The 12627-nt window shown below is 49.5% G+C and overlaps 7 protein-coding genes across 7 annotated transcripts; 5 read left to right on the top strand and 2 right to left on the bottom strand.

Moving 5' to 3' along the window:
- Positions 1-895: 895 nt before the first annotated feature.
- On the top strand, positions 896-1937 carry N7489_011927 (uncharacterized protein; the record flags this gene model as incomplete). The annotated part of the gene is made up of 2 exons (XM_056717676.1): positions 896-1021; positions 1071-1937. 2 exons carry the CDS (start codon positions 896-898, stop codon positions 1935-1937), a joined length of 993 nt encoding a protein of 330 aa, XP_056565298.1.
- A 644-nt stretch (positions 1938-2581) lies between these two features.
- On the bottom strand, positions 2582-4184 carry N7489_011928 (uncharacterized protein; the record flags this gene model as incomplete). Its single annotated transcript, XM_056717677.1, has 3 exons — positions 2582-3261; positions 3319-3988; positions 4056-4184. 3 exons carry the CDS (start codon positions 4182-4184, stop codon positions 2582-2584), a joined length of 1479 nt encoding a protein of 492 aa, XP_056565299.1.
- A 1461-nt stretch (positions 4185-5645) lies between these two features.
- N7489_011929 (uncharacterized protein) lies at positions 5646-5825 on the bottom strand (the record flags this gene model as incomplete). Its single annotated transcript, XM_056717678.1, has 1 exon — positions 5646-5825. The coding sequence occupies one exon, from the start codon at positions 5823-5825 to the stop codon at positions 5646-5648; it is 180 nt and encodes a 59-aa protein (XP_056565300.1).
- A 256-nt stretch (positions 5826-6081) lies between these two features.
- Positions 6082-7045, top strand: N7489_011930 (CFEM domain-containing protein; the record flags this gene model as incomplete). The annotated part of the gene is made up of 4 exons (XM_056717679.1): positions 6082-6165; positions 6227-6404; positions 6468-6721; positions 6773-7045. 4 exons carry the CDS (start codon positions 6082-6084, stop codon positions 7043-7045), a joined length of 789 nt encoding a protein of 262 aa, XP_056565301.1.
- Positions 7046-8091: 1046 nt separating this feature from the next.
- Positions 8092-9281, top strand: N7489_011931 (carnitine:acyl carnitine antiporter; the record flags this gene model as incomplete). The annotated part of the gene is made up of 4 exons (XM_056717680.1): positions 8092-8340; positions 8399-8447; positions 8527-8543; positions 8619-9281. The coding sequence occupies 4 exons, from the start codon at positions 8092-8094 to the stop codon at positions 9279-9281; spliced, it is 978 nt and encodes a 325-aa protein (XP_056565302.1).
- Positions 9282-10168: 887 nt separating this feature from the next.
- Positions 10169-11324, top strand: N7489_011932 (uncharacterized protein; the record flags this gene model as incomplete). The annotated part of the gene is made up of 3 exons (XM_056717681.1): positions 10169-10321; positions 10373-10501; positions 10524-11324. The coding sequence occupies 3 exons, from the start codon at positions 10169-10171 to the stop codon at positions 11322-11324; spliced, it is 1083 nt and encodes a 360-aa protein (XP_056565303.1).
- Positions 11325-11742: 418 nt separating this feature from the next.
- N7489_011933 (putative ubiquitin conjugating enzyme) lies at positions 11743-12449 on the top strand (the record flags this gene model as incomplete). The annotated part of the gene is made up of 3 exons (XM_056717682.1): positions 11743-11899; positions 12038-12130; positions 12196-12449. 3 exons carry the CDS (start codon positions 11743-11745, stop codon positions 12447-12449), a joined length of 504 nt encoding a protein of 167 aa, XP_056565304.1.
- Positions 12450-12627: the final 178 nt, after the last annotated feature.

Raw genomic sequence — 12627 nt, forward strand, 5'->3', positions numbered from 1 at the left:
CCCCGATGTTTTCTATCCTATCACATCCACGCATGTCCACGCTAATAATTCCCCGTCGGCAGCGGTTGGGGGCCAACGTGGATTTTCAGGGTCCAGTACGAGGTACATACGGAGGAAGGGACTTTCAATCTTTATGGGACGATCACATCTACGACTTTTTGATCATTTTCTCACTTACCACATTGGGGGTTCGCACTCTTGCCTCGAATCATGTCGATCTAATAGCCAGAGGCGGTTCGGCGTCCGCGCACCCCGAAATCCCACGTTTTGACGGGAACCTTGGAAGTCAGTTTCGAAGGATTACGCTAGAGCGAAGACCGTTAGACAATTGTAGGGAACTGGTACTCCGTAAGAATGGAGTATATACCTAGGCAGCAGGAAACTGAACAATGCCGGATCCGTTCAGATCGGCACTGTTCTAATATGTACTCCATACTAAATACTAATAGATACGTGGTCTCAAGGGTTACGAGTCTGCAAGTCTCAAAAAAGAAGAAGAAAAAGAAGAAAAAGAAAAGAAAAAGAAAAGAAGTTTGAGACATGAAAAGTTCAGATGAGGCTCTCAATAATGAAAAGTAGAGTCACATATACTAAGAATAGCCCCCGAAGAGCCACTAAAAGCGAGTGAAACATGTTCGGTGGATAAAAACCAACGCTAAGCTTTCCCGTCTTATACTATGTACTATTACTGCTACTATTAGTACTATTAGTGCTTATTAGTATTACTTAGTATACCTGGGTAGAATATGTATTATAAGGGTAGAAAAACCCCAGAACCCTGAAAGGTTAAATATCTTCTCTCTCTCTCTCTCTTTTTTTCCTTTGTTCTTTCTACAGTTCACCCTCTTTCTATTTCTATCCTTTACTTCACAATACCCCCACTACCTAGGTAGTTATGTTGCTATGGACAATCCTCTGCCTAGGCAGTGCTGTCGCTTCTTCCATCCCCAACCCTCATAGACTCCGACTCCCTTTCGTTCCTTCTTCCCACAACCTCGAAGATGGCGTTAGATCAAGAATCGTGGGTGATACCTATTTTATCAGTTACTCGCCACACTAACATAATACAGTCTATAAGTTTATCCATCCAGAATGGAAGCCTGTACGCCAATGAACACCAAGTCTATCCTCCATCAGAGATAATGCAGCTGCACGCGCCCCTCTATGAATTCAACCCCAGTGACAAGACTGTGGAATTATCCTACACGCTCGAGACTCAAACACTCCCCACAGACGAAATGGAATCCACGGCGGATATGATCCGCGTGCGAGTCGAGTGGTTCGATCTGCAGGGAAACCTCGTGTCACCGGACGCAGTAGTCGTCGACCTTCTCGCCTTCCAAAATGAAAAGTACGAGATGACTCGCATCCGTGTCGAACCAGCTCATGGCAGTGATCAGGGAGATCATGTATCTCAGAAGAGCCAGACGTGGGTGATGAATTACTGGAGGACACGGTTCGGTTCCATTTTCGACAAGCCCAAGATCAAGTCCAAGACCACGGCGCCAGCCCGCGATTCAGCCCCGCTTACGGAATCTTCTGCTCAAAACCGTGCTATCAGGGTCATCAGCAGTAAAGCCACAACCGACTCTGGATCGGAGACTCGTTTCTTTTCCTTCTGGGCCACCCCGGCTCACCTCCACCACCACCCTGAACATCGTCGTCCTCACCACAACAGCCATCACAAGAACTCCTTTATGCGAATCATCCGCCCCATCATTCTTCCTGCTTTGCTGGGTACTGCCGCTGGGCTGGTGGCCTGCTTGGTCGGGTTCTTCATCGGAGAGCTGCTGATGTCCTTGGGAGTACGTCTTGGATGGCAAAAGGTACTAGGCGATAGGTCACGGATTATCTCAGTGGAAGAAGGCACGGTTTCTGAAAAGACCCCCATGGTGCCGCATGTTTATGTGACAGACACTACCGAGTCAAATGTATGACTCGGTCTGGACTATATGGGCGATATGGGCGGCATCTGATTTTCGGTTTCTGTCACGGCGTTTTCTTGCATTAACATACCCTCATACCACGTTTTTCTTTTCTTTTACCTTGTATATATCTCTTCTTACCGATCTGTATCTATGACTCTATCACAATACGCCTGGAAATGAGCATTTTCTGGGATGAAATATGCCCAATATCGACTGGCCCAAGATAGTGCCATATTTTGCCCGAGTCTACAACATACAAGGCCGGCTGGCCCAATGGCAAGGCGCTTGACTACGAATCAAGAGATTGCAGGTTCGATCCCTGCGTCGGTCACTAAATTTTTGCTTCTGTCTGCTTTTCCAGATAAAATTTTTGTTCGACTCCACCGGACCCATCCCGAGCCGATTCGGCATCGCCGGCATCGCCGAGGGTGGAGGGTGTATGGTTGGATGTTAGGCATCGGTATTTTTTTTCGCATTGCCACTTGGGAAGTCTGATGGACTTGGTAATAGGCTTCAATTTGCGGAGTATATCCTTCCAATTTCGTAGAGGGGGATTGATATTGAGATTTTGCTCTATTCAAAATTTTATTGATACAGGCCGATCCACTTTCGACATTTCACGGCGACGAATATAAAATATTGAATCATAAGCATCAGCACTTGCGACCGAACCACATCTTCTCCCCATTCAAAGCGGGTTCCACATCCATGCCCATTGCCGTGGCAATTCCATTGGAACCCACTATGAATTCAGTTGCGTAGTAACCAGAGAGAGATCCGATTTTCTTGGGCTGGTAGTGGTGCGCCACAAAGAACTCCCCGCTTGCATGGGCGAGAGTGATAAGGGAAGGTACAGCACGGTCCAGTAGGTCTGCAACCAAACATCCGTTTCTGAGGGATAGAGTGATAGAACTGTACGCGGGATGCTCATATCTCCCCGCATATTGGCTTAACTGTAGAGCATGAGGAATAGCAGGATCGGGCAGAGACGGATAAAGCCGTTTGATGGCTTCTTCCATACACTCCGACCTGGCCTTCATCCTCCTGTTTTCTGGTTCGGTCGCCTGGCCCACTGAGTGTGGGATCCCTGGTCCACCGGTAAACTGATCCAGAAGGTGCATGTAAACCTCCACCTGCGCATTCCGGGCATTGGCCGTGTTACCCATCATAGCAAAGCCAAAGCCGTTGCTCGGTACGAAGCCCACCATAATGCCGAATCCGGCGAAACTCCCACTGTGCCAGTACAATGGCTTGCCGCGGTAACTACTCACAAACCACCCCAGAGCATAGAGATGACATGGGACCGGAGGAGGTCCCACAAGCTCCTCCCAATCTGTGATGACCGTGCGTGGCTTCAGCAGTTATATGTGGCCTTGTGGAGAGATGGCACCCTTTTGATAGATTATCGCGCGTAGCCACTTGGTGTACTCGAGTACGCTGCTCACCATAGCGCCGGCTCCAGTGATAGCGGCGTCATTCATGTACGGTTCTGCGATGTAAGTTTCGGTGTCCGCGTCCCAGGTGTAGCCCTGCACGAGCCGGGGACGAAGAGATGGGTCCTCCGCGACACCTGTCACGGAGAAATACGTGTCGTTCATCCCTAATGGATCCCAAATGCGTTTCTTGAGAGTCTCGCCGAGAGTTCTGCCTTCGATTTGTTCCAATGCATGAGATACAGCAATATACATGTTGTTGTTGTAAGAGAAGATAGTGCGGGGAGCGTAGGCTATAGGAAGATGTCGCAAATTTCGAACTGCTTCACGTAGGGATCTCTGGGGATGCGCTAAACTTAAACAAGCGTCGTGAGTTGATAGCCCTGAACGGTGCGATAGAGCATCTTCTATGGTAGTATGCATTGTGTTGTAGTCTTTCCCCAGCACGAAATCATCTCTCAGTATGGATGCCATTGGTGTGTCCCAGCGAAGGGGGGATTCGGTATTCCTGCTATCGTCGATGGCGAGAGACATGGCCGCTGCGGTGAATGCTTTGGTGGTGCTACAGGTAGAGAAAAGGGAATCGGTGGTCATCCTGCGATCAGGAAACTGAGCGAATCCGTACGCCTGAAATGTAGTTTAGTGATCTGCACTCTATACTCATCGAGTGAATCATCCATGGATGTCTCCATACCTTTGACCAGGTGCTGGAGCCATGAACCACTGCCATGGATAGTCCGGGGACTTTCCATTTATCCATCTGCTGCTGTACCAAGGCATCGAATTCCAAGGTCAACGGTAAGTTTGAACTCCTGAGAACCATTTTGTTAAACAAAACTGGGTTACTAGTAATAATTGGAACTTTCTAGGTTGCCCTGGAGGTTTGTATAGAAGGAGCGTTTTTGTAGCGGGGAAGTCGAGATAAGCACCTCGTGGTCGAGGCAGTAGTGCTGGACTCAAATGTAACGTCAATATCATTAGTGCATTAGTGATTTAGTACATTAGTACCGGTTGGGCTTAGCCTATAGTGTAGAGATAAGAGACCGTTGTCAACACGGTACTCCGTATGGCAAAACCTCAGCCTTGAGGACATAGGAAGTTAGGGATAGCGGTGTCTGAATTTGCCAAGGGAAGGGTGAATCTATGCAGGTTCCCAGGTATGACATCTGCACGAATAGGAGCTTCAATTGATGCAGGCTTTGACAACAGCGGGAACATGCCGGTGAGTACAGAGTACTCCATACATACAGCTGCATTTGCTAGACATATGCTCAGCGTGCTTGGCGCATAATGTTGGATTATATCAAAATGTCAACAAAATGTGCCAGGAAATAGGAATGACTCTGTACCCTGTACTCCGTACGTACTGATCAGGGGCCACAATTTCACGTGATGTCAAGCCTATAAAATGTTTCCTAGGAGGATTAGTGTATGTATGTGTACTCCGTATGTTGTAGAGTATTGTAGTGTCTCGCATTCAATTGGTGAATATTTGATTTCGATCTACGAAAGATTTGAATAGTCTAATGAAAAGGAAAAATAAGGAAAAAAGCCAAAAAAGGAAGGAGAAGATGCAAATCCGAATGATTCCAATTTTAATACGGAGTACTCCGTACATATGTTGTACATAGTAAATGTTATGTATCTCAAATCTCTCTAATCCCTTTCCAGGGGTTCTCCTAGACAAGCCTTGATCAGCAGACGGGACAGAGTACTTCACTACTCGGTACATAGACACAGAGACACAGCTTTGGAATAGTCCTTTGATAATAATAACCTTGGGAATAATAGATAGTATGTACCTACCTAGGTACCTAGGTAGGTAATATGTAATAGTAATAGTAATAATACCTAACTGATGAGTGTGGCGCTGTTCAGCCACAGTGGCAAAGAGCTGAGTTTCCCAAATTTCAATAGTGCGATCGGGAGGTGCGGCGATTCGACAATTCAGATTTACTGAGGTACTCCCGGTCCCCCGATTCGGATCGATCCCCACCCGTTTCGACCTCTCAACATTGTTCAGATCGGCTGAAAAGGAACGGAAAACCTTGGGAACCCCATGAACTGCCCCCATGAACCACCCATGAGCCACCATGAGCCACCATGAACCACCTATCAATCCTTGGTTACCCCTGCAGCCACACGGAGTTCTCCATCGGCAAGATGGGAGAGGGCTCCAATAATGGAGAACATCGTGGAAAAAGCCAAAATCTGAAATCTGAAATCCAATTCATTAAGTGGAGTAAGACCCCCTTGGCGATTGGATGAACCTATGAGATCGGCATCAAGAAGGGGTGCGAGCGATCTCCAAGACGATCCTCCCCCATTTCAGTGAGCAGATCCAGGATTTGGATACCGTGATGACTTCATATGGGTCAGGCAATGGATTTTCTCTCGCTCCTATAGCCACGTTGGGTAGCAGGACAGTCCCAACTGGCCCTGCGAGGGCAATCCACACCTTCATGATGATTGGGCTGTACCGTCCGCATCGTCCACTTTCTTCCTCTTTTGTCCACTATGGAGACTCAAATTTATATGTTGTAGTCTGGGGCAGGTGGCTGGTGTGTTGTGATGCAGAGTTTGTTTTTCTTTTTGGTTTCTCAGGGCTCTCTTTATAAAAAGACCCCCCCATATATTTCTTCCAGTTTCCACTTTGCCAATTCTTCTTTCTGCAACACTCACATACTATCCTCAATCCCCTTTCCCCCTAATCTCTAATCATGAAGTCCTTCACCCCCGTTGCTCTGGCCTTGATGGCCGCCTCTGGCGCCATGGCCGCTGACCCTTCTGCCTCTGAGTGCGCTGTGAGTTCGAGTTACTCCCTGTTGGATCATGCTCAATGCTAATCTCATCCCGTGTTACCAGTCCATGTGTCTCTCCAACATGAGCAACCAGGCTGCCGACTTGGGTTGCAAGGCTGGTGACCTCGCCTGTCTCTGCAAGAGCGACAACTACAAGTTCGGTATCCGTGACTGCACCAAGGAGGCCTGCCCCAACGACGACGCCGAGAAGGTTCTCGCCATGGCCGTCGCCAAGTGCCCTGGTATGTGACTACCATGGATCATATCCATAACACTTGATACGGTAAACTAACATTATATCGCAGGTGGTGTTGCTGGCTCTGACGCCGACTCCGACTCTAGCTCCAGCTCTGCCTCCGGCTCCGGTGCTGGTGCCTCCACCACTGGCTCTGATGCCAGCGCTACTGGCACTGATGCCTCTGGCTCCAAGACTGCCACCGGCTCTGACGCCAGCGCTACCGGCTCTGACGCTTCTGGCTCCAAGACTGCCTCTGGCTCTGGCGCCTCTGGCTCCGTCACCGGCTCTGCTTCCACCACTGGCTCCGTTTCCACCGTCACCGTAAGACACACTTCATCTTCTCCTTCAGGATCACGCTGACCATATCTCTAGAGCACTGACGCCTCCGGTTCCATGGTGACCCGCACTAGCACCGGCGCCTCTTCCACCTCCACTGGCTCCGGCAGTGGCTCTGAGTCTGACTCCGAGTCTGGCAGCGAGTCTGGCAGCGGCTCAGCCACCGAGTCTGGCTCCGGCTCCGGTTCTGATAGCTCTGCTTCCGGCTCTGCTTCTCCCTCCGCCAGCGAGGGTGCCGCTGCCCCCATGGCCACTGTTGGCGGTGGTGCTATGGGTGTCCTCGGCATGCTCGCCATCCTCGCCCTGTAAATTTCTCACATGTGAAGGCGTAGAGGCCGCTCTCATGTATCCCTCTATCAATTTATGGGCTACGATTCATGTGTCGCCGTCTGGCTTGTATAGGTACAATATGGAACGCGTTCATGGGTACAATCATGTTTTGTCTTCTTTTTACTCTACGGAGCTGTTAATTTAATGTCGAGCTTAATGAATGAAATCTATCTTATGGCATTTATCCTTCTATACTCCGTACTGAGGCGTTGAACAGACATTCAAACAGGAAACCAAACCCTGTTGTTTAAACCCAAATTGCCTGGATTTTAGTACTCCCATAACTAACGTATGTCTAACATATGTAGTTATGAGAGCTGACATGGGCGTAGCTAAGGTATCCATAATACTAATTACTATCGTTAGCGTCGCACTGATGAAGGCATGTGGATTTCCATGTGATCGCGACCGGTGCTCGGTGCACATATTACACATGTAGATCTCACCTATATTTCCAAGTACCTACACATATGTTGTAGTTATGCAATATAGGTAATATATATCTGCACTGCATCTATACATTTTAGTTTTAGGAATATAGGGAGATGCAGCAATAAAACCTAGTCCTAACGCGGCCATCCTTTATCCCGCGGGGGAAACGTGGAGAAGTTGAGCTTTCCCGTTCACCCGGACCAACGCACTCGGAGGCCCCCGACGTTATATAAGAAGAGCATACCTACCTAAGTGAGTCAATTCCTATAAAAAGATCAAACCATCCCCAAAGTCCCATACAAAATTTGGTGTCACAGTACTGTAGACTCCCTTTCTACGTGCTATCTACGGGAAGTCTATTTTTCCGTTGCCGAGCCGAGGCACACCTTCGTCCGGGGAAGACCAGTCGGCTTCGGTTTGTCGGTGTCCCAATCATTAGATCTCCGGTCTTTTTTTTTTTCTTCGCTTATTGCACTATTAATTACCTCTACATCTTACGCTTAGCTCCTGTCCTGTCTTCGCCTTCCTCTTCCTCTTCTTTTTCTCTTCCTCCATCTCCATCCCTACTTCTTCCCCGCTCCGACCCGCCCGCAATGTCCACCTCTACCACCCCCACGCAAGAGCTGAAAGACGAGCTCAAGGTCGTCGAGACCAAGGCCGTCAACCAGACAATTGTACAGCTGCGCTCTCTCGCAGCTGGTGCCGCTGGTGGTCTCTGCGCTGTGATTGTCGGACACCCGTTTGATCTGGTGAAGGTGCGCCTGCAGACGGCCGAGAAGGGCATTTACTCGGGTGCCATGGATGTGGTCAGGAAGACAGTTGCCCGTGAAGGATTGGCCCGAGTATGATTATCACGAGCACGTCGAATATGTCGCGACCGAACTGACAACGGTGTCGTAGGGCTTGTATGCCGGTGTCTCCGCACCGCTTGTTGGAGTCACTCCCATGTGTAAGTTCTCCAGCACCAGCTATAATGGCTCTCACATAGCAATTGGCCGAGTTATGCGCTAACCAGACCTGTTTCACAGTTGCTGTCAGCTTTTGGGTACGTCTGTTTAATTTAATATTGGAACCCAGAGCAGCCGCGAGCCGATCGGAAGCAATGCTAACAAAACATTAGGGTTACGACGTCGGCAAGACTCTCGTGAACAAGTTCTCCACCGTCCCCATCAAGAACGATACCCCACAGTACTCTATTGCGCAGATCTCTTCTGCAGGTTTCTTTTCCGCTATCCCTATGACTCTGATCACCGCACCCTTCGAGCGTGTCAAGGTTCTCCTCCAGATCCAGGGCCAGAAGACTCTGGCCCCAGGTGAGAAGCCCAAGTACTCCGGTGGTATGGATGTCGTGCGTCAGCTGTACAAGGAAGGTGGTGTTCGCAGCGTGTTCCGTGGTAGCGCCATGACGTTGGCGCGTGATGGCCCCGGCTCCGCCGCCTATTTCGCGGCCTACGAGTACATCAAGCGCTCCTTGACCCCCAAGGATGCCGAAGGCAATGTGACGGGCGAGCTCTCCTTATCTGCCGTTGTGTGTGCTGGTGGTGCTGCCGGTATCGCCATGTGGATTCCTGTCTTCCCCGTTGACACTGTCAAGTCCCGCCTGCAGAGCGCGCCGGGCAAGCCTACTATGAGTGGTGTTATCCGCTCAGTTTACGCTAGCGGCGGTTTCAAGGCCTTCTTCCCTGGATTCGGACCAGCTCTGGCTCGTGCGGTCCCTGCTAATGCCGCCACTTTCCTTGGCGTTGAGCTGGCACACAAGGGCATGAAGAAACTCTTTGACTAAAGTTGACGGGAATGCTTTGTGTACATACCATGATTGATCTCTTTTTGCAGCGTTTTGTGTCCCATCCACGGATGGTTGTTTGCGACCATGATTTGGCTTTGATTGGCGTGCATCTTTCTGATCACGTCTTGTGTCATTTTAGATCTTTGGTTGATTTCCGATATTCTATAGAAGGTCTCTTTTGGTGTATAAGTGCCAGGAGTTAGCCATGTCACATTAGATCTAGAATGTGCACAAGCTTTGGGCAAATTTCATCATCCAATACCATTCGTATATGTAGGAATTGATTGATGGGATATAGGCAGCATACCCACTGTGCCTGAGACAGTTGAGGCTCAACAAGAAGTTTTTTTTTCTCCCCCACTCCATATCTGCGCTAATGTCCAAACAGGTTTAAATGGGCGAGGGGAAGAATTGGCCGAGCCAGATTCGCCTATGAGAGTGCTCTACAGCCTGGATTTTGCGCTAACATAGGGGGCCATGGCTGATTGGGGGCGATGCATGGTCGGCACGGAGGGAATTGGACGCCGATGATCTCAGGGGGTTCTATATTTATACCATCCGAGTAGGACTCCGTGGACCTCTGAAAAGTAAATAGTTATAATATGGCCATCTTACTAGAGAGCAAGGAAAATGTTCAAGTTCCAACTACAACTGGAGTGAGGCTGATTGAAGGGTACACGACAGGTACCTGGGATTGTAGGTGGAGCACCAGCAAAGTTTAAGTACTGTAAGAGTACCGACGGGTCCGGCGCTAGCGGTCTGCTGCCTGCCTTTGTATCAGATAAAAGCCCCCATCTTCCCCTCTCATCTTTGCTCTTCCAACCTTGGAAAGCTTCCATCTCATTTTCATCGAATATATATTCACCATCGGTGTCGGCTTCATTATGTCCGTCACTAATGCCCTAATGCGCCGGGGCGCCGAGCTTGTTGCTACTCACATGCAGTCATCGGATAAGCCTCAGCAGCAACAGCCAAATGGAGGCGTGGTCGCTTTGTTTTCTATCACTGTTGTCTTGTTTTGTTTTGCTTTCTGGGCTGTAAGTGATACAATTTCCCAGATGTAATCTCATGGAACTAACACCCGACAGGTCGAGTATACCTACGGAATGGTGGTCGCGACTCTGGCTGTAGTTGAAGATACCAACCCCGATATCTACGTGCGCATTACTCCCAGTCCTGATCCCACCAAGCCAACCAACGACGAAGATCCTGAGCTGGTTGCTCCTACTCCCCCCCAAGCCTATCACCAGCAAGCTGCGCACCACTGTGAAGCACCTGCGCTCCCGTGCTGGCTACTGGTCTCGCTTCCGTGGAATGACCATGTTCGTGGGCTACACCGTGGTCCGTGGATTCCTGTCATCTTTAATCCCTGTTCCTACCACGTCATACCTGGGCCAGTTTATTGTTCAGTCTATTCTGAGCGTTCTCCTGGCTACTTGGCAGATGGCCTGGGTGCACATCGTCATCTCTGAGCCCTCCCCAAAGAGTGCCTACCAGCGTATCCCCAGCTATAAGACCTGGATTAAGATTGCCCCAGCTGCTGCTCTCCAGGATATTCTCACCGCTGCTGCTTTCTTCATCCCCATGGCCATTGCCAAGTTTGCTGGCTGGCTCGATGCTGCCGGTGACCAGGATGTCCCACCTATGGTTGCCATCTACCGTTTTATGGGTGCCGGTGTGATTCCTGCTCTTCTGGCATTCCTGATCTCTATGCCAGCTCGTGTCATTTTTGTCCGGGTGGCTGCCTCTATGCTTCCTGAAGAGGATGAGACTATTGTGCCATTTGATCGCTCTTTCGGGGGTAAAGTCAGCCCTGCCATCACCGGTGGCAGCGGCAAGATTGGCCTCATGGATGCATGGACTACCTTTGACTGGGCTGCCCGTGTCCGCTTCGCCAAGGTTATTGGCAAGACATTCGCCATGGAGGTGGCGCTTGGTATCTTCGCTGCTTTGGTACTTGGTGCTCAGGTCTTTTGGATGTTCAAGACTGCCAAGCCCGTTAACTCAGATGCCCCTGGGTTCCAAATGAGCTGGGAGTAAAAGACCATTGAGATCCGATGAATCTCAGATGGTAGATCACGAAGAATGCTCTGGATGTGTGTGTAATTGATGCCTTTGCTATATCTATATCACTGGGAGAGATCGGAATGTTTGCCCCATACGATAGTCTAACTTGCATTATGACCTACGAGATTCAAACATCATGGCATTCCTAAGGTCCTCAAAAATCAGGTCTGCAACTCCAGATAGTAGCCGATTACGTGCCCATGTTGCATACCGCCTTCCCATCTTGGCTATTTAAACCCCGCTTTAGTCTTACCGCCTTCATTTCTTTTTGCGCCCCTCACCTTCTCCTCATCTTCTCCTCTTTGTCCTCCTTTTGACATTGAAATCGGCTTCGGATATCGACAGAATTTTCCATCTCTGTCTTTCTGCTTTCTCTTTCCTGATTATCAGCATGGCGACTTCACCTGCCGGGCGCATGCTGTCCCGCCAACTGCAGCAGATGCAGTCCGATAAGGACATCCCCGGAATCAGTTGCGGCTTGGTCGATAACAACGTTTTCGAATGGGAGGTTATGCTCATGATATCAGATGATGTGAAGCTGTATGGAGGTATGTGATGATTGTGCTATATCAGGGTCCAACGTCAAATTCCTGGGCTGGTGCTGTGGCAAACACAACGCCGCCTGGGGATATACGTTGTCCTGCCCGAAAGTGTGTTGAAGAATACTGACAAGTTTGCTTGCGTAGGTGGTTTCTTCCGAGCCCGTCTCTCTTTCCCACCAGAATACCCTCACCGGCCGCCGAAGATGAAGTTTGAATCCCCCATCTTCCATCCGAATAGTATGTGGTTCCTATTGAATGATCTTTCATAGACAATTCACTCACCAATTACTGTGATTCGATAGTCTACGAGAATGGCGACGTCTGCATTTCCATCCTGCACCCACCCGAGGAGGACAAATACGGATATGAGTCGGCTTCGGAACGCTGGTCTCCTGTGCAAACCCCCGAGACGATTCTGCTGTCTGTCATTTCTATGCTTTCCAGCCCGAACGATGAAAGCCCGGCGAATGTGGAGGCTGCTCGGCTATGGCGTGAGGACCCTGCGGAGTTTAAGAAGCGCGTCCGTCGGTGTGTCCGTCTCACATTGGATGACTGAAACACGGTTTAATTATTCATGGCAATTTAAGATGGTGGGTTATAATCTGATTTAACATGGGGTTGCCGGGGTTCTTTTTCTTCCCTTTCTTGTTCAATGTACCGTGGTGAGCGGTGGTTCTCTTCTTTATTGCATAGAGCGAGCAATGCTTTGCCATGCTCTCGATCTCTGGTTTCTC

Source organism: Penicillium chrysogenum, assembly GCF_028827035.1.
Source record: "Penicillium chrysogenum strain IBT 35668 chromosome Unknown utg000005l_segment0_segment0, whole genome shotgun sequence".
Lineage (NCBI taxonomy): Eukaryota > Fungi > Ascomycota > Eurotiomycetes > Eurotiales > Aspergillaceae > Penicillium > Penicillium chrysogenum.